This window comes from Canis lupus, chromosome 21 (assembly GCF_048164855.1).
Source record: "Canis lupus baileyi chromosome 21, mCanLup2.hap1, whole genome shotgun sequence".
NCBI classification, from domain to species: Eukaryota; Metazoa; Chordata; class Mammalia; order Carnivora; family Canidae; genus Canis; species Canis lupus.
This window is the reverse complement of record NC_132858.1, coordinates 34,864,965-34,883,202: the sequence shown is the minus strand read 5'-3', so window position 1 is coordinate 34,883,202 and position 18,238 is coordinate 34,864,965. Positions and strand designations below refer to the sequence as shown.

At 37.6% G+C, this 18,238-nt stretch overlaps 1 protein-coding gene across 7 annotated transcripts in view; it reads right to left on the bottom strand.

The window, feature by feature from the left end:
- CACNA2D1 (calcium voltage-gated channel auxiliary subunit alpha2delta 1) overlaps positions 1–18,238 on the bottom strand; it is a 475,442-nt gene that overhangs the window by 9,769 nt on the left and 447,435 nt on the right. For all 7 annotated transcript variants that reach the window (XM_072791358.1, XM_072791360.1, XM_072791359.1 and 4 more), the window contains 7 exons: positions 17,290–17,361; positions 16,257–16,409; positions 15,955–16,007; positions 14,205–14,260; positions 13,657–13,786; positions 11,141–11,250; positions 10,244–10,326 (listed from right to left, as the gene is read on the bottom strand). In XM_072791358.1, coding sequence (XP_072647459.1) covers positions 10,244–10,326; positions 11,141–11,250; positions 13,657–13,786; positions 14,205–14,260; positions 15,955–16,007; positions 16,257–16,409; positions 17,290–17,361 — 657 coding nt within the window. The remainder of the gene's footprint in view (positions 1–10,243; positions 10,327–11,140; positions 11,251–13,656; positions 13,787–14,204; positions 14,261–15,954; positions 16,008–16,256; positions 16,410–17,289; positions 17,362–18,238) is intronic.

Here is an 18,238-nt window from a genome sequence, read left to right as displayed (position 1 = left end):
GCTTTGGATGGTATGAACATTTTAACAATAATTCGAATTTATGAGCACTCATCCCATTTATTTTTGTCTTCAATTTTCTGTCATAATTTTTTAGTGTAAGGTCTTTTACCTCCTTGGTTAAATTTATTCCTAGGTATTTTATTCTTTTGGATACAACTGTAAATGAAATTATTTTTGCAACTTCTCTGATATTTTATTAGTGTATAAAATTCAACTAATTTTTGTACTTCTTTATCTTGCAATTTTACTATTTTTATTACAATAGGTGGAGTCATTAGCATTTTCTAAATATAATATATTGCCTGCAAATTAGATAGTTTTAATTCTTACTTTGCAATTTGGATGCTTATTTCTTTTTCTTTGCTACTTGCTCTGCCTAGAACTTCTAGCACTATGTTGAAGAAAAGTGGAAAGAACGGGCATCCTTGTCTTGTTCATGTCAGCTGTGGGCCTTGATTATGTTGAGGTATTTACCTTATATACCAACTTTATTAAGGGTTTTATCAAAATGATGTTACATTTTTGCAAGTGCATTCTCTGCATTTATTGAGATGGTATGATTTTCCTTTTACCCTGTTAATATGGTGTATCACACTGGTCGATTTATCAATGCTGAACTGTCCTTGCATCCTTGGAATAAATCCCACTTGATGATGGCATATAGTTTTGCATTGTTGAATTCAAGTTGCTAGCATGTTGTTGAGGATTTTTGCATCTAGGTTCCTCAAAGATACTGGCCTGTAATTTTCTACTCTTGGAGTGTCCTTGTCTGGCTTTGGGATAATGGTAAGGCTGGCTTTGCAAAATGGGTCTGAAAGTGTTCCCTCCTGTTATTTCTTGAAAGACTTTGAGAGAGCTTGGTATTCATTCTTCTTTGGATGTCTGGCAAAATTCACCAGGGAAGCTGTATGCTCCTGGGTTTTTGATTGTTGGGAGGTTTTTGAGAGCTGATTCAGTCGGTTTACTAGTAACTGATATATTCAGATTTTCTATTTCTTTATGAATCATTCTGGATAGGCTAAATGTTTTAGGAATTTATTAATTTCATCTGATTTTCTAGTTTTTGCTATGTAATTGTTTATGGTAGTCTCTTAGGATACTTTATATTTCTGTGGTATCAATTTTGATGTCTCTTCTTTCATTGCTAGTTTTATTTTAATCCTTTTTTTTTTTTTTAAGTAAGTCTAGCTGAAGTTTTGTCTGTTGTATCTTCTCAAAAAACCAGCTCTTAGTTGCATTGACCTTTTCTATCGTCTTTTTAGGGTCTATTTCTTTTTTCTTTTTTTTCTGTTATGATCTTTGTTCTTTCCTGCCTTCTAACATTGGGCTTAGGTTGTTCTTAATCCTCAATATGTAAATTTATTTGAGACCTTTCTCTATTCTTTTTTTTTTGTTTTTTAAGAGATTTTATTTATTTATTCATGAGAGACAGAGGGAGAGAGAGAGAGGCAGAGACACAGGCAGAGGGAGAAGCAGGCTCTATGCAGGGAGCCCGAAATGGGACTCGATCCCATGACTCCAGGATCACACCCTGGGCCAAAGGCAGATGCTCAACCACTGAGCCACCCAGGCGTCCCACCTTTCTCTATTCTTGATATAGGTATTTGTCACAATAAACTTCCCTCTTAGAACTGCCTTCTGCTTCCTAATAGTTGTAGCTAAGTGTATTCTACTACTATTATATTGCTGCCTACTTCTGTTAGGTCTGTTAATATTTGCTGTATATATTCAAGTGCCTCTGTGTCAGATGCATAAATATTTATCAATGTTATAGATCCACTTTGATTGAACCCTTTATCAGTGTATAATGATTGTCTCTTATTACAGTTTTTGTCTTGAAGTCTATTGTGTCCAAGTATAGCTACCCCAGCTTTCTTTTGATTTCCATTTGCATGGAATATATTTTTCCATCCATTCACTTTCACATACTTTAAGGTGTGTCTTTAAAGCTGAAATGTGTGGTTTTCATTTGTATTTGCCTGAAGACTGTTCATGCTGAACATCTTTTCACGTAGCCAATGGCCATTTTGATGTCATCTTTAAAAACTTGTCTATAAATTTTTCTGTCCATTTTTTAGTTGATTAAAAAAAACTTTTCTGAGTTCTTCATATATTCTAGATATTAATTCCTTATCTTCTATATGGTTTGCAATGCCCCCTCCCCCATTCTGTAGGTTGCCTTTTCATTTAGTTGTTTCTTTGGCTACGGAGAAGCATTCAAAGCTGTCATGGTCCCATTTGTTGGTTTCTGCTTTTGTGTTTTCCGTATTGTATCTAGAAATGATTGCCAAGACCAACGTCAAGGACTTTCTTGCTGCTTTATCTTCTAGGATTTTTTTTTTTTTTATCCTATCACATCTTACATTAAAGCCTGTGATCCTTTCAAAGTTAATTTTTGTAAGAGAAGGGTTCAGTTCCATTTCCCTGCCTGTGTTTATTTTCCCAGCACTGTCTGCTGGAGACCATTCTTTCCCCCTGGGTGTTCTTGGCTACCCTACTGAATATTAGTTGGCTGTATATATTTGGGGTTTCCTTCTGGGCTGCCTTCTGTTCCATTAGTCCTTGTTTTTTTTTTTTTTTTTTTTTTTTTTTTTTTGTGCTAGTACCATACTGTTTTGATTACTGTAGCTTTGTTCTGTTTCCTTGGGATTGTCATGGTATTTTGGGTCTTTTGTGGGGCCATACAAATTTTAGAATTGTTTTCTTGATTTCTGTGAAGAATGTTGTTTGAAGTTTAATGGGGAGTACACTGAATCAATCCATAGATAGTTCTCAGTGGTATGAACATACTAACAATATTAATTCTCCAAATCCATAAACACAGGAGGTCTGTCTGTCGTCTTTCAGTAAAGTTTTATAGTTTTCATTGCGTAGTTCTTTTAGTTCCTTGAAGTTATTCCTAAATACTTTGTTTTTGATGCTATGGCAAATGGGACAGTTTTCTTTTTCAGATGTTTTATTATTAAGGTATAGAAAGGCAAATGACTTCTGATTTTATATCCTGAAAATTTGCTAAATTCTCCTCTCACTTCCACACTGATTGATCTGTGCCACCTCTCCTTTTTGATGATGTCTTTCGGTAGTCTTTGGGATTGTCTACATACAGAACCATCTCATCTGTAAATACTGGCAGTTTTATTTCTTCCTTCCCTATTTGGATCCCTGTTACTTCTTTGTCTTGCATAAAATTCTAGGAAGCACTTCCACTACTATATTGAAAAAGAGCAGTGAGAGTGGGCCGCATTGTCACATCTCTGAGACATTTTCCTCCAGTGAGAATGTTAGCTGTGGGTTTGTCATACATACACGGCCTTTATTATGTTGACAGATGTTCCTCTAGACCCAATCTGACCAAGGTTCTTATGAAATGATGTTGTATTTTGTCAAATGCTTTTTAAGGTATCTATTCATGTTATTTTTGTCTTTCATGTTATTACTGTTACATTACATTCAGCTCTGTGACCTTTTTGTACTTCATATTTTCTCTTTATTTGAGTTTTCACCAAGTTCATGCATTTTTTTCCTGACTTTGGTAAGCATCTTTATGACCATTATTTTGAATTCCTTAAAGTCTGTTTAGCAGAGTTGTATCTTGTTTTGTTTAGAACATATTTTTCTGTTTCTTTGTTTTCCTGGACTCTGTGTTGGTTTCTGTGCATTAGATGAAACAGCCACCTTTCCCAGCCTTGAACAGCTCCCAATAGTTGTGGGTGGGCGATACCTGTCAGTGGCCCAGTGGAGGTGAGATCATACAGCACCTGGATGCAGGCTGATTGGAGCACAGACCCAGGGCAGCGGTTTCTTAGGTATGCAAATGGACCTTTCCGTTTTAGGGTATGGCTGACAGAAGGCATTTTTGTCTGCTTTCTCTGTGCTGAACCCTGGGGAAATACGCAGTTAAGGCCTGTTTATTTGCCACTGTCCTGTGGTACCTGAGGACATCAGCCCTGCCAGCCACCAGAGCCAAGTGATAAAGGGGGTGTTCTTTGGGCGGTAGCCTCAAAAGGCAAATGTGAGATGTGTTTACAAGTTCCTTTAGGTGAGTTCTTGGAGAGTGTCATAGGGCGAAAGTGGAGGCATGTGCTCAATGAGCCTTATTCGCAGGCAACAGCTGTTTAAGGATGCAGATATCCACCATCAGGGAAAGAGTGAGAGTAGGCCATTTCTGTCTGGTCCATCTTCTCTGAGCCCTGGGAGGAGAGCCGCAGTAAGTCCTCTTGAGCCTGATGAGAACTGTTTCTATGTTCCTTTGGTCCTATGGGTCTCACGGACATAAGCCCTCTTAGACTATCAGAGATAGTGGTTGGGGGAACTGTGCCTTGCATGAGGTCTTAAAAAGTGAGAGTATTAGATTTTCAGAGCAAACCCTTCATTCTGCAGGAAAAAGCTCAGAGTTACCAGTTCCCTCCTGATTTTAAGTTGCTATGGCACAGACAGGGATTCTGGAAATAGTGTGTCTCAGTCTTTCATACCTGTTTTGATGTGGCTGCTCTCTCATTCACCCAGTGTGTATGCGTCATTCAGTATCTCAAATTCTTTCTTTGCTAATAGTTGTAGATTTAGTGTGTCTGTGGGATAAAGTGAGTTTGGAACTTCTATGTCACCATCTTGGACCAGAACCACAATAACTCACACTTGCATATCTTCAGACCTGAATGCTCCTCTAACCTCCACACTGATTGATCTCTGCTGCCTCTCCTATTTGACATCTTGGAAAGGTCTCAAACTTGCCCAAAGATATGATCTTCCTGAATAGATCAGGGCAAAGTCAACTGGGCATCGGTGATTACTCCTCCTTTTTATTTTTCTGACCATAATTCACCAGCATGTATTCTTAACTTTAGCTTTAAAATACATCCCCAAACTTACCACTTCTCACTATCTCATGTCTAAGTCACCATCACTTGTCTACAGTCCTTCAAAAGCTGCCTCCCTTGTCTCATTGCTTCCAATTCTTGCTCTTTTACAATCTTTTTACCAAAAAGCAGTCTCCTTAAAACTCATAAATCAAGTTTTTTTCTTTAATCCCTCAGAACAAAATCTAAATTTCTTAGCAACACTGTCTGGCTCTGCAGTGGGTCAAAGTGTGTACTATCTCAGAGATTTCATACTTGCTCCTGTTTAATCAAATACTCTTCCCTCTAGGTAGGACAACAAGATAAAAGAAACAATGCTCAGTTACATTTGAATTCCAGATTAAAAAAACATGTTTTTTAGTATAAACACGTCTCAGATATCTCACATCCAGAAGAATGATCTAATTTACTAGTGTACAGTAAGTGTTAAAGATATATTTTGTCAAATAAATTCCTATTATAGTACTTTTATATTTATAGGTTTTTGTTTTGTTTTGTTTATTATTTGCTCAGTTGCAATTCCTGTGTGTCCTGATGTCAAGTCTGGGAGGGGGCAGTTTAGATAAGTTAACTGGAGTCCCTCAAGTCTGCAAGTGGATTAACACTAAAAAAATCTGCCTCTTCAGTTTCTGTCATGTTTTCTCATGTGTTTTGCATGGCAACCACATATACTAAGACTTGAAATTAAGAGATAGATGCTAAAACCATTCTAAGTCGCAAATGCATTGATGTAGGAGAAACCTTAGCATTTTCTGTCTTAAAGACAGATCAAAATCTCACAAACAATATGAGTAGGTAAATCAGGCTGATTTTTAGCACTGGTACCTCAAAGGAGAAAAAGAATGCAGTGTTAATATTATATACATTATTTTAATATTTTTCTTCAGTTTTCATCTAGAGATTCCTCTCAAAAGACTCTTAATAAACAAGTCAACTGAGAATTTTTTTCTTTTATTCATATGATTTTGTCCCAATTTTCTTTTAAGACCATGTATTCTAGTGGCTAAAATATCTTCGGTTTTCTCTTGTTAAACAAGTATTGCTAAACTCTTAATTCGGCCTTTCTTTCCCAAATTAGAATAAGTAGGGGTGGCTAATTACAGATAGTAAGAGTTCAATAATTTGTAACTTATTTGTTTTCTGAATTACAGTCATCATACTCAAAAGTCAAAATCACTGGTGAAGACAGCCCTCAAATAATGGATAACTTTGGAGTTTAAACAGGTTTATAGTTAAACCACCTATACCAACTTCAAAGAAAATGTATTTTTAAAATTAGGCAGATGGATATTCTACAGTATGTCTTTTCATAGGAATAAGATGTCTAACAAATAACGTGTTCTCCTACACAGCACTGTAGCGCACTTACCACATTAACCCATGAAGTAGGTGATGTATCTGTTCAACTATATAAATGTGTGTATACCACATACACACATCTGTATATTCATTCTTCATGTACCCAGTAATGTGCTATCATAAATTGGGTTTGCAGTTTGCATAAAATAATGAACTTTCTCAATGGCACATATTACTGGCTTGCTTTACTTCTTTGATAAATAAACTTTCTTTTGTTCTTCTTTACCTCTTTAATCTTCAAAAAGTTCCTGTCAAAAGTTCTCATTTGAACACTTGTGTTTTAATGAAGTCCTCACAGTACAGGGCTTTGTAACGGGTTATCGATAATTGAGACTCTTTTTAGATTCCATAGGATACAGGGGTCTTGGCTTTAGGCAGTCATTCTTGAAGTTCTTATATAGAGATGATCCTTTAGAAGATGTCAGAGATCTGTGAGCAGAATCTCACCCACCACAAATTCCAAGTTACAATTAGACTAGCACTGAAGCCTAGACTTTGACTTTACTGGTCTTCAGTGTCGGGAACAAATGACTCCGTCTTTTTGGGTGATACTGACATTATTTTTTTCAACTTTGTGTTGTTTCAGAGAAAATTATACTTCTTTTGATGGCATCATATCAACACTCAAATTGCATAAATAAGATTCACTGTTCCATACTGATAACTGTGTTTTTAAAGACTCAACAAGTCTTATTAATGTAAAGTATATGCCATCTACATCATCTTCTCAAGACTATTCATTATATATTGCTCAAGGACACAATAATAATAGGGAATCCCAGATGTGTTCTTTTCATCTTTCAAAAATTATTTCATTAAAATGTACTGATCCCATCCAGCTGAATCCACAGTAATATTTATTTTCTTGGTAAGTTTATAGTTTATGGTGAGAAAGAAAAACACCTTAGAAACATTCACAGACTTTTAACATAAAGATAAAAAAGGGGAATTGACCTATATTTTTGTGTGAATTAGTTGCTTGTATATCTTACCTAAGAATTCTATGATTGAGAGAAGCAAACCTCTAAATCAAAGGTGAAAACAGAGTGAATATTTATACTATTGACACTATTTTCTTAGGTTTTAGTTTGCTTATTTCTATCATGATCACAAATAGGGAGGAGTATAAAAAACATAACATGGAAAAAATGATTTCACTATATTTTTCATATGTAAATGGTATAACCACTTGGGTAGGGATCAGTAAAACATGACTTCAAGTAGCTACCTCTCTATCAATTTTAAAAATAGGTCCATGGAGAGGGGATCATTTAATTTTGGTCTTTATTATCCAAATCAGCTAGGTTTCTTTCATGTGGAATCTTGAGCCATGAAAACCATGATTTTATGATCCCCCCCCCCAAAATGTACTTGTTTTCTGAGACTCCCTCTGCTCTTCCACTTTTATCCCTCTCTGATGAGCTCACTCCATTCACAGTAATGGCCATATCTCCATCTAGTGGTTCCCTAATCAATGAATACCTGGACAGCAGTGAAGAAAGAACACAAAGTTGCTCCAATAATACTACTCATGATGATTTCAGAGCATCGGAAAAGAAACTGTTATTCGGTCATATGAATGATAGAATTCAGAAATTGGTCAAAGGTTAATAAAGGATCACTTTAGCCTAGATACTGTAATTCTATGTAAGATGAACTTAGAAATTGGAAGCGCTTGTTCTAAAATATTTCAATAAGAGTATCAATATTTTGGTAATAAAAATATAAAAAGTTGATTAAGTCCCACTTGCTAAAAAAGGAAAAGAAAAACCAGAATTGTTGACTTAGAAAAAATGTTTGCATCTTTTGAAAACAGAGATGACCAACTCAAATAATTGTCCTTAGGGTATTTCTCTTTAGTAAATGCAAGACATCTTGAAGCATATATAATTTTTCCCATACTGACTTAATCTTTATATAAAATCTTAAAAGAAGGTATTGATTTTTAAATAAGCATATCCTTTTCCTATGTTTGATTTAGGATTAGCAACTTAAGCAATATTTGAATTCAACTATTTACAAAGCAGTATAAGCGCTGGGATTTGAATAACCTGGTTTCAGAGCATTTATTATAGTGGATTTAGGGATATGGATTATTTATTAAAATTTCAAGCAATGCACAAAAAAAGAAAAATTAGAGAAAGTGACTGACCATCCACACCACATGAAAACTTGCAGTACAATGAAGACAGGAGCTGACATCATGGTAGAGGCATGACTTGTGCACATTAGTTGATCCTATTAATAATGGGCAAAGTAGCAAGTACAGGAAAAGGAAAGAAAACACAGAAAAGAAGACATACAAGATGAGATTTCATGCAGTTTGCTGGCAGTTAGCAGTTTATGCGAGCCTCCATCCAGAGCAGATTCACAGTGACCATTGCAAAATAAGCATTACCAAAATATTTCACTGCGAAAGAAACACGAGACATCATTAGCACATTAAGCTACAGAGCAAGGGTTGTACTTTCACACACACTCCGATGTGTAATTCACAAGAACATGAATTATTGAAAATTTTTGTCATAGTCCAAGCTTTGCAGGGCCTTGATGAAGATAGTTTCCTAGGATGAAAATATTTGGGGTAATAGGGTTTGTATGTGATCTTTAAAGTTCAGCTGAGTGAATTTAATCTCAGTCTCTAGTGACAAACAGTTGATGAATGAAGTTTCCCTAATGAGCAACACTCCCCTTAGGCCCACATTCAACATTCTTTGGGGAATGATTTGACATGGGCAAAACTCCTGAAAATATAACAGAACAACAGAAGTCTTCAGATCTGGGTTTTTATTTAAGTCTAACAGGATATGATGGAAAAAAAATAAACTTAGCTGCAACTCTGAATCACTTTCTCCATCAAAGAGAAATGATCAATAGTTCTTGCAGACATAACTGGGAATTACTGGCTAACACATCTTGTTTTTTAAGCCTTATTTCTCATCATTGATTTTATTTATTTATTTTTGTTCTCCCCTTAATTCATCTAAGTGAGTAATTTGTATCTAAGTGCATATTATGTATCTGGAAGTGTTTTATTTTTTCTGGGACAAATGTAGCTATGTGCATATTTGAGTAAATAAGTACATAGGAGGTAAGTCTATTCTAAATCAATTACCACCTCTGTAAATGCACATTAAACAAGAGGTGATCTGACATTTTTTAGAATAAACAGTTCATAAGATGATGATCTCTCTTTGCATGCTCCTTAGTGTATGCAAGCTACTTCATGCAAAGTCCACCACGAAGAATCAGAATTGAGGAATATTAAATTGAAAAAAAATAGTTTTCAAAACTAGACAGGAATGATGGTGTGGCCTTCACATTTGAGAATAAAGTTTCTTAATAATTAAAATTATTTTAAAAGCATACAGCTGATTGCATGCATGGTATGTTGGAATAGCATTTCTTGGAGGAAGACTGCCACCCTACAGGAAAAGGAGTAGTCGTCTTTACATGACCTACAATAAAGATGTTTTGTAAAAATTTTATGAACCTAGCTAGCCCTTTGTAATTGACCTGGTCTAATACCACTGCAAGGTAAAAATACAAATCTCTGGCAGAGTCAGAAACCATGTTAAAAAAAGTAGAATGATACAATCACAGGACAATAGCTGTTTCACAGGTTTTTAATGCACTGAATAAAGACAAAGACTAAGCAAACATAAAAATACCTTTTCTATCTTCAAGATTGGACTATAAATGAAAGGAGGCAACTCATATAGCATTTATTGTCAATCACTACTGAAGAGAAAGCGTTTGAAACGACCGCATTTGCAACCTGGGATTATTAGTGAATTGATTGGAATTGTGTTTGAAAGTACAATTCTTCCTGTGGGAAGAACAGAAGAAGCAACTGTGAAGCTTAGGCTAACCCTGAAAAATACTGAAATGAAAAATCAATCTACCAGCGAAGTACATCAGCTATGATTAAGACACTATGTTGGAGTTTTTTAATTTGTCTCTCTAAATTCTTGAAGACAATGACCACCTAGTTCTCATGTTTTAATACAACGAAAGTTTGGCCTTACCAGGACATTGTTATCAAAGCAGACGTCAGGCCCTTTTCGGTATCTGGGTTGTTTAACCATATCACAAGGATCCGGACCATCAGCTAAAGAAACTCGTTAAGGAATATGAAGTTATTCATTCTTCCCACACAAAAAAAATACATTTCCCGAAGCAAGGAACAGACACCTACACCACTAGTCTAGTCCAGCACAACTAGTTCAAGAGCTTAAGGAATTTAAAGAAGTAAACTGCCACAATTTTCTTTTGTCAAACTAATGGCTGCTATTTTTATTTTTATTCTATACAGCATGCCCTTGGGCAAGCACTGAATAGATATCTGTAAAATATTAAGGGGATGAAATGAACAAACGACTCAGAGTAATACATATAAAGCAGCCCAAGGGAGGACCTGGGTGCCTCCTATTATAAACAACTAATTGCTAATAATAAAAATCATGTTTTTTTTTTTTCAAGAAACATGGGCAAATGCAAAGGGTATAGGAATTCTGTACAATCCCTGCTGTCACAATGCTTTAATTGCATTGTCAATTTAGCATATTTATATCCACTGTAGACAGACATCATAATCAACTCCATTTTTAACAATCCCAGCTACACAGGGCCCAGCTAACGGATCCCCAAACCAGTTGCCCCTCCCTCGTCTTGCAAGCCATTTCCAGATCTACTTGGAAACCCGCACTGCCTCCTCCATAGAGCCTCAATATACCATCATTCTCTGGTGCATCATTGGTCTGCACATTCAAACCACATTTTGTGCGAGGGGTCTGTTCTGCTGTGGGAGGTAATCACGGCGCTCTGTATGTTTTGCTCTTTGAGCATAAACAATGTGACAAGGTTAAAGATGCCTTACTGTAAGATGGCGTTCGATTCCAAGCATCGCTGACGTCAAAGGATACAAGTCTGCTCTGCTTGTATAAGCAGTCGTGTGTCACAGGGACAAGTCCCTTTGCTCTCAACCATAATAAATATTAAATTGGTGTTCATAAGTTTTTCTACGTGAAAGATTCTGCAAAACAAATATTTTTAAAAATGAGAGAAAATGGACATTCTCTTTTGGGGGGGAAAGAAACAAAAATCCTCCAATTTTACATATTAAAATAAAAAAATCTGACCTCTTGAAACACAAAACATCACCAATATAAATAGTAAAACAAAATGAGAATGAATTTTAGAAGAGAAACATGACCATGTTTGACTCATCAGCATGCACGTTACCTCTCCCAAATACTAGAAAATTTAAGTGTTAGTCCTCAATGCAAAATAAGTATGACTGAGTTGCTGAAACTCCTAGAATAAATGTTTGATTTGATATGCTTAAGGAAGTGTGGTACTTATTACTGAAAAATTATCTTATTCTACAGATGAAAATATTAGAAGCCTGAAGAGTCTAAGCATCCTGCCTAAGAGCAGAGTAAATATAGATCAGTGCTGTTGACCAACGTCGTAGAGATGGAAAGGTTTTCTGTTTTGCCCAGCATGGTTAACAGCAGCCTCCTGAGGCTACCAAGCTCCTGAAAGGTGACTAATGGGACTCAGGCATAAAATGTAATATTAATTATAACTGATCATTGAAATAGCTTCTCGGGGCTGTAACTTCTAACCTGGACGACACAGAGACAGGGCTTTGAAGGGCTTTCAATTCCATTGAGTGTTTGTTTTTTTTTCTTCTTCTTCCATGTCTTAAGTGGCTTCTTAAAATAAAAATGTTAGTCTGTCATTAGAGAGTCACTTCTTTATGAGTATACATTTTCCCCAAAAAATTGAATTTCCTTTTTCTCCACTGAACCTGGGGCACAAGGATGAAGTGAATCAAAAGCCACCGTGACTGAGCTTCATATCCTGATTACAAATCGGTACGCTGCAATGTTATTTAGTTTTTAAAGCACAGATTGCTGTTACCGACACCTATTAGTCAAAGGCCAAAGGATTCTGAAGTTTTGAGATACCATCACAGGTGTTACGATTCTGCTCCCTAAAGTTGATAGCCTCATAGTCTGAGTTCTACACAAGATGCAATGCTTTTTCTGAGTTGATGCCTGACTCTTCTCTTCCTACCCCAACCACCTCCTAGGACACAGAGGTGTGCTAAAGTAAATCAGAAAAGTCCTACTGACCGACCATATTGGTTAAAAATTCATGCTAGTTTCAGCTAACTGCTTCTGCAAAACATTTCTCTGTTAGAAATGTCTAGATCGCTTAGCAACTATTCCAGCCCTTTCACATGCTCAGATGACCTTACCTCCTCCTATTTCCTCTTTTCTAAGTTAACACTGCTTCTAGAATAACCTGCCCTCGGTTGCTAGAAACAGTTGTCCCAAATCTGTGCCTCTCTGCTCCATTATCAGGGATCCTGTGACAGGGAGGATCAATCTCTCTCAAAACTTTAAAAAAATCCCACCTTGCCTTTATCTTCTATCCCCCACAATGAAACTGAATTCTCAATCTCTTTAAAAAACTGTTCAAGATGTTTTATGCCTACTAATAATTTTTAGGAAGTAATATTTTCTCTTAGTTCTTGATTTCTTTTTTTTTTATTTTTTTATTTTTTATTTATTTATTTTTTTTATGATAGTCACAGAGAGAGAGAGGCAGAGACACAGGCAGAGGGAGAAGCAGGCTCCATGCACTGGGAGCCCGATGTGGGATTCGATCCCAGGTCTCCAGCATCGCGCCCTGGGCCAAAGGCAGGCACCAAACCGCTGCACCACCCAGGGATCCCTAGTTCTTGATTTCAATTCAGATACATCCAATTGTAAATTTCAGTGAAAGGTTGAAATAAAACTCCTCACCCCCAGAATATCTTTCTTAAACCTATTTAGTAAATAAATGTAAATAGAAATCATATATTTGGCTTAGAATTACATAGAAGTACTATAATTAATTCTAAGTTTATTATAGTTCATAAAATTCTATGACCTTAGCAAAAATTTTTAAGGGATTCTTTTATTTTTTATTTATTTTTTTAAAGATTTATTTATTTATGATAGACCGGGGGGGCGGGGGGAGAAGCAGAGACGCAGGCAGAGGGAGAAGCAGGCTCCATGCAGGGAGCCCGGACGTGGGACTTGATCCCCAGTCTCCAGGATCACATCCTGGGCCAAAGGGAGGCACTAAACCGCTGAGCCACCCAGGGATCCCCTAAGGGATTCTTTTAGACAAAAATGTATTATATTACCAGATTTCTTTATGTTTTGGCTAAAAGTAGGTACAATTTTCCTGATCCTATTATTGATAGTTGAAAGGATTACAACTTATCCAGACAGGATAAAGTCTAAAAAATGTAAATTTTTAAAGCCTACAGTGAAACTAAAGATCTGGAACAACAATCTCCATTACTCTCTGTAATGATTATAAAAGCGAATCCAATTTCTTAGTGACAAAGGATTCTTCCTAAAAGGAAGACACAGATTACCTGGAGCAGTTTCCACAGTCTAACACACCACTGAATGATTTACTATCATTATCGAAGAAATACTGGGTTTGTTCGGTAATGCAACTCTGCTTTGACAGAGAGGCTGTAAAGTCCTCTTCTTCCATCTCAACTGTGGGAAAAAAAAAAAAAAAAAGGACGCAGGTCACCAGGAGGGGACACTATAGTCAGTGCCCAGAGCCTTCATTTCTCAGCACACCAAGTGTATAAGGGCAGGCACCCTGTGGGGCTTATTTATGGCTGGATAATCTAGGGGCAGCCCCTAATAGTGCCCAATAAATATCAAGAGAAAAAAATAAATAGGAGGTTACAAAATAGAGGCCAATGACATTAAAAAAGAAAAAATTGTCAAAGCATTAGGAAAGTCATGACAAAAAGATTCCAATCTTTGAAACTATTGAATGGATGGGCGCTCTCTCTCTCTCTCTCTCTCTCATATACACAAATACATATACTTTCTCTGAGTTGGATGAACTCAGTACATCCCAAAACAAAATTTTAATTATAAAAACAGCTGAGTGTTCACATACCTGCTTCAAGAAGTCGTGGAAAGGTCAAACTCAGGAGAAACTGCTGTAGAATAGACCTAAGTTGTAAATATGAATAATTATTGATAAAAATATAAATATTTCCTTTATAAGCTGTACAATTAAAAAACTGAATAATTTTGTATGTACACATACATTTCTTTTTCATCTGTTTGGAAAAAATTGATAATCTGACAATAGAAAGTTAAGGAGCAGTTTTATTTTATATAATTAGGTCCATTTCAGCACATGATGCTTCTAAATTCAAAACACTGTAGATTTGTTTCTGTGAAAGAAGTGATGAAGTCAGAAATGTTCAGGACCAAGAAAGAGGTGCTTAGGTGTAAAGAGGCCTCATAACAAATGTGATCATGGAGGAGTGGTAATTGTATTTCACAGCATAAGTTTCACATTCAGGATTGCTCCTTGTTTTAGTTTTAAAACTCCAAGGTGGAAAACAACAAAAGATCAAACAAAAACAATTTTGTGCTGTGGGTTTTTAAACTATTTACTTGACAATATAGAATATACTTGTAAATACATAATGTGACATTCATCAACTATAATATACATAGGGCATATGGTACATTTCTGCTTTATAGTAAATGACAATTGAGCCAAATACTATAGAATAGTATAGAATCATCTGGAACTGAACTTAGTTTAAAAGAAAAAAAAAAAGTGATGAGAAGGAGGTAGATTCTGGCCAGTAAATAGAATCAAGGCAATCACATATTCAGGATTACTAGGAGATTTAGAAAACCTGAGTCAATTAACACATAAATACCAGTGTCACAACAGAAAGCCCCATTTTTTACATGTTTTTCCCCCAGAAAAAAAAAAAATAGGATTTTTAATCTAAAGTCTTTGCTACTTTCACAAACTGGTATAATCATTCATTTTCCCTGGGAAAGCCTTACCATTAAATAAATGTTAAAGCTTAATCTACATGCAGTAAAGCTTGCACAATACTGTAGGGTCAGGATACAGAGGAGGTAAGTGAGTGAGGGGGAGAGAGGATCCCAAACAAGCAGGTTAGCAACTTGACCAGAGGCCAACAATGACAAATCTGATCTTGCCTACTTTCCACAGTGCCTCAAACAGTTTACATATCTTGTTTTCGTAGGTGTACAGTTCAAGTGAGGTGTTCAAGGAGGTAAGGAGGGTGAACCTGTGCCAGCCTTTGGATGAGTAGGAAGGAGGTGAAAGGATGAGTTATGGGGTCTTGGATTTAACCCATGAAGACATCTAATTTGGGTACTGAAGGCAATAGGCAGAAACTTCTTATAGGCTAATACCCCTACAATTTAAAGAATTGAGTGTAAAGAGAAAAACACAAGAGTTTCAATAGATCTCTGAAGACGCTGGAGTTTGCATGAGCAAACACTGTTTTCATATGAAAACAAGAGCTGCAACAGCTTTAAAAAAAAAATTATTTATGAGAGAGACAGAGACAGGGGCAGAGGGGGCAGCAGGGTCCCGACAGGGAGCCTGATGTGGGCCTGGATCCCGGGGCCCCAGGATCACGCTCAACCGCTGAGCACCCAGGCGTCCCAACAAGTCTCAGTTGAGCATTTAGGAGAAACTATCTGTAAACATTAGCAGTATGTGATTAGGGAAATGAAAGGAAAGTCGTTCCCCCTACTAATGAACCACACTACAGTGTGGTCACGAGATCTGTATTGTCCTCACATTCATGACTATTTTTGTACAACCCGCTCGGCATCCCCAGTGAAGCGCAGGTGCCACTCACCAGGCAGCAGCCGTGGCCCACCAGCCGATGTGCAGGATGTCCGCGACCGACGGCTGCGGGCCAGAAGGGAGGACCTTACAGCGGGGCCCCCGGGGGAGGGGCGGGGCCCCCGGGGGGAGGGGCGGGGCCCCCGGGCAGGGACGGGGCCTCCGGGGGAGGGGCGGGGCCCCTGGGGCGGGGGGAGGGACCTCGAGGGCGGGGCGGGGCCTCCGGGGCAGGGTCCACAGCGGAGGGGAGGGGCTCCGGGGAGGGGGAGGGACCTCAAGGGAGGGGCGGGGCGGGGCGGGGCCGGGGTTACTGACCACGTAGGCCGAGCGGTGCCCTGCCCCCTGCTTGGGCGTAGCGCCGGGCTCGCACACCGACTGGTAATCGTAAGATTTGTTAAAGGCGTAAACCGAGATGTTAACCAGGTGTCTCATCAAGCTTGGATCGATCTCCCCAAAAAATCTTCCAATCTATTACAGGAGGAAAAATAATTAAGTTTCAGATGGACGCCCGTGTTGAGGCCGCGGCGACGAAGAGGGGGTGGGGGCGTGAGGTGCAAAGCCTGGGGGGGGGGCGGGGGGGGGCAGAGCCGAGGAGATGCTGCCGGTACTGCGTCCCCATCCCCGTCTCCATCCCTGTCCCCATCCCGGTCCCCATCCCATCCCCATCTCCGTCCCCATCTCGGTCCCCATCCCGGTCCCAGCGGCGGGCGCAGGTGACCCCGCAGCCCCTCGGCCTCCTTGTGGGAAACAGGGCGTAGCATCATTGAGGAGAACGGCTGGGGTGGGAGCAAGATCAGAGGCCTCAAGGGGCCAACTGGAACGAAGCTCAACTCCAGCCAGTTACCAAAAGGCTCAGGGTTGAGAGAGCTTTCCTGTCTCAGGAGAAACCAGAAATAGACACTCGGAAATGCAGTAAATTGGCAAATGATTCTAATCTGCTTAAAATCCTGCATGAGCCCATTAAGCCTACCTGCTGCCAACATGCAGATTTGGAACAGACGTCAAGAGATCACAGCAGCCGCGTACTGAGACACTATTAATACTTAATATGGGAACATTTTCTAAATTTCTGAGAAATCCAGAATAAAAAGTTCCCATTACGTTAACATTCTCAACTATATGTTTTAAAGGTAACTGTTAGTATCAGAAAGGAAATTCCACTAACAAGTATCAGGAGACTATATTCAGAATGTATTTAATGGTGTATTTTACATCAGCGTTTTAAAATTTATTTTCTGACAGTACTATAACCACTCCTGAATTTCTATAATGGTTTGAAGGACTTGTGTAATGCTAATCAAGAAAATACACTTTGGAAACTGTACTTTGTCCCACTTCAGGAACCTACCTGGTTTGTATAATCATCATGATTTGCCATCAAAAGAAATCCACCATCATCTAGAATCACGCAATCCATGACCTACCAAAGTAAAAAAAAAAAAAAAAAAAAAAAGAACACATTTTGAGGATGGTTAGTTAGAAGGCTGCATTATAACGTCATTGTATGTAGATGACTTTAACAAAAAAATTGGAGAAAATTTAAACATATATAATCAAGAGCTTCTGATGAAATGAGACACACAGATTCATATCAGACTCTCAGGGCTTCCTATCCTCTACCACCCATTTAGCTAAAACTGTCAACCCATTTTGAACAAATCCTAAAAACAAATCAGGAATAATCTTTTTGCCATTCCAAATGTCAATCTTTTTCCCATTTGGTCATTTGAATGATCCAGGAAATTGGATAAAACAAAATATTTAATAACGTATAAACACATACTTAATATTTTGACAAGACATATCTTTAAAAGTGCATTGTAATCACCAGGTTACATGCTTTTAAAAAAAAGGCAGTATGGTTTATATCATGTTTAAATGCATGAATTGGTTTAATTGTTATTGTATAAGATAACAAAAACATTGTTTTCAGGGTTGGGGATATATGCATCCCACTCTCCTAATGTTGAAGCAGCTTGCTAAAAATCATGGCTCTAAAACAGTCTTCATTGTCTATAAAGTCTATACAAAATGGAGAAACTATAAAAATAAAATTATTGGTTTATAATTGTGCATGATTAGAAAAGAGATGGTATGAACCCACTGTTTGTCTTGGAAATAAACAGACACACAAAACTAGGAAAAAAGAGTGGAAATTTTTTTTTTATTCTGGAATAATTTATATAGTATCATTCTTAGAGCATATTTAACTTTGGGACAAAGGAAGTTCAAAGAGCAAGAGAAGTAACAAGAAAATGTAAAATCCAATCATGGAAGTGGAATTTGATTTAAAAAAA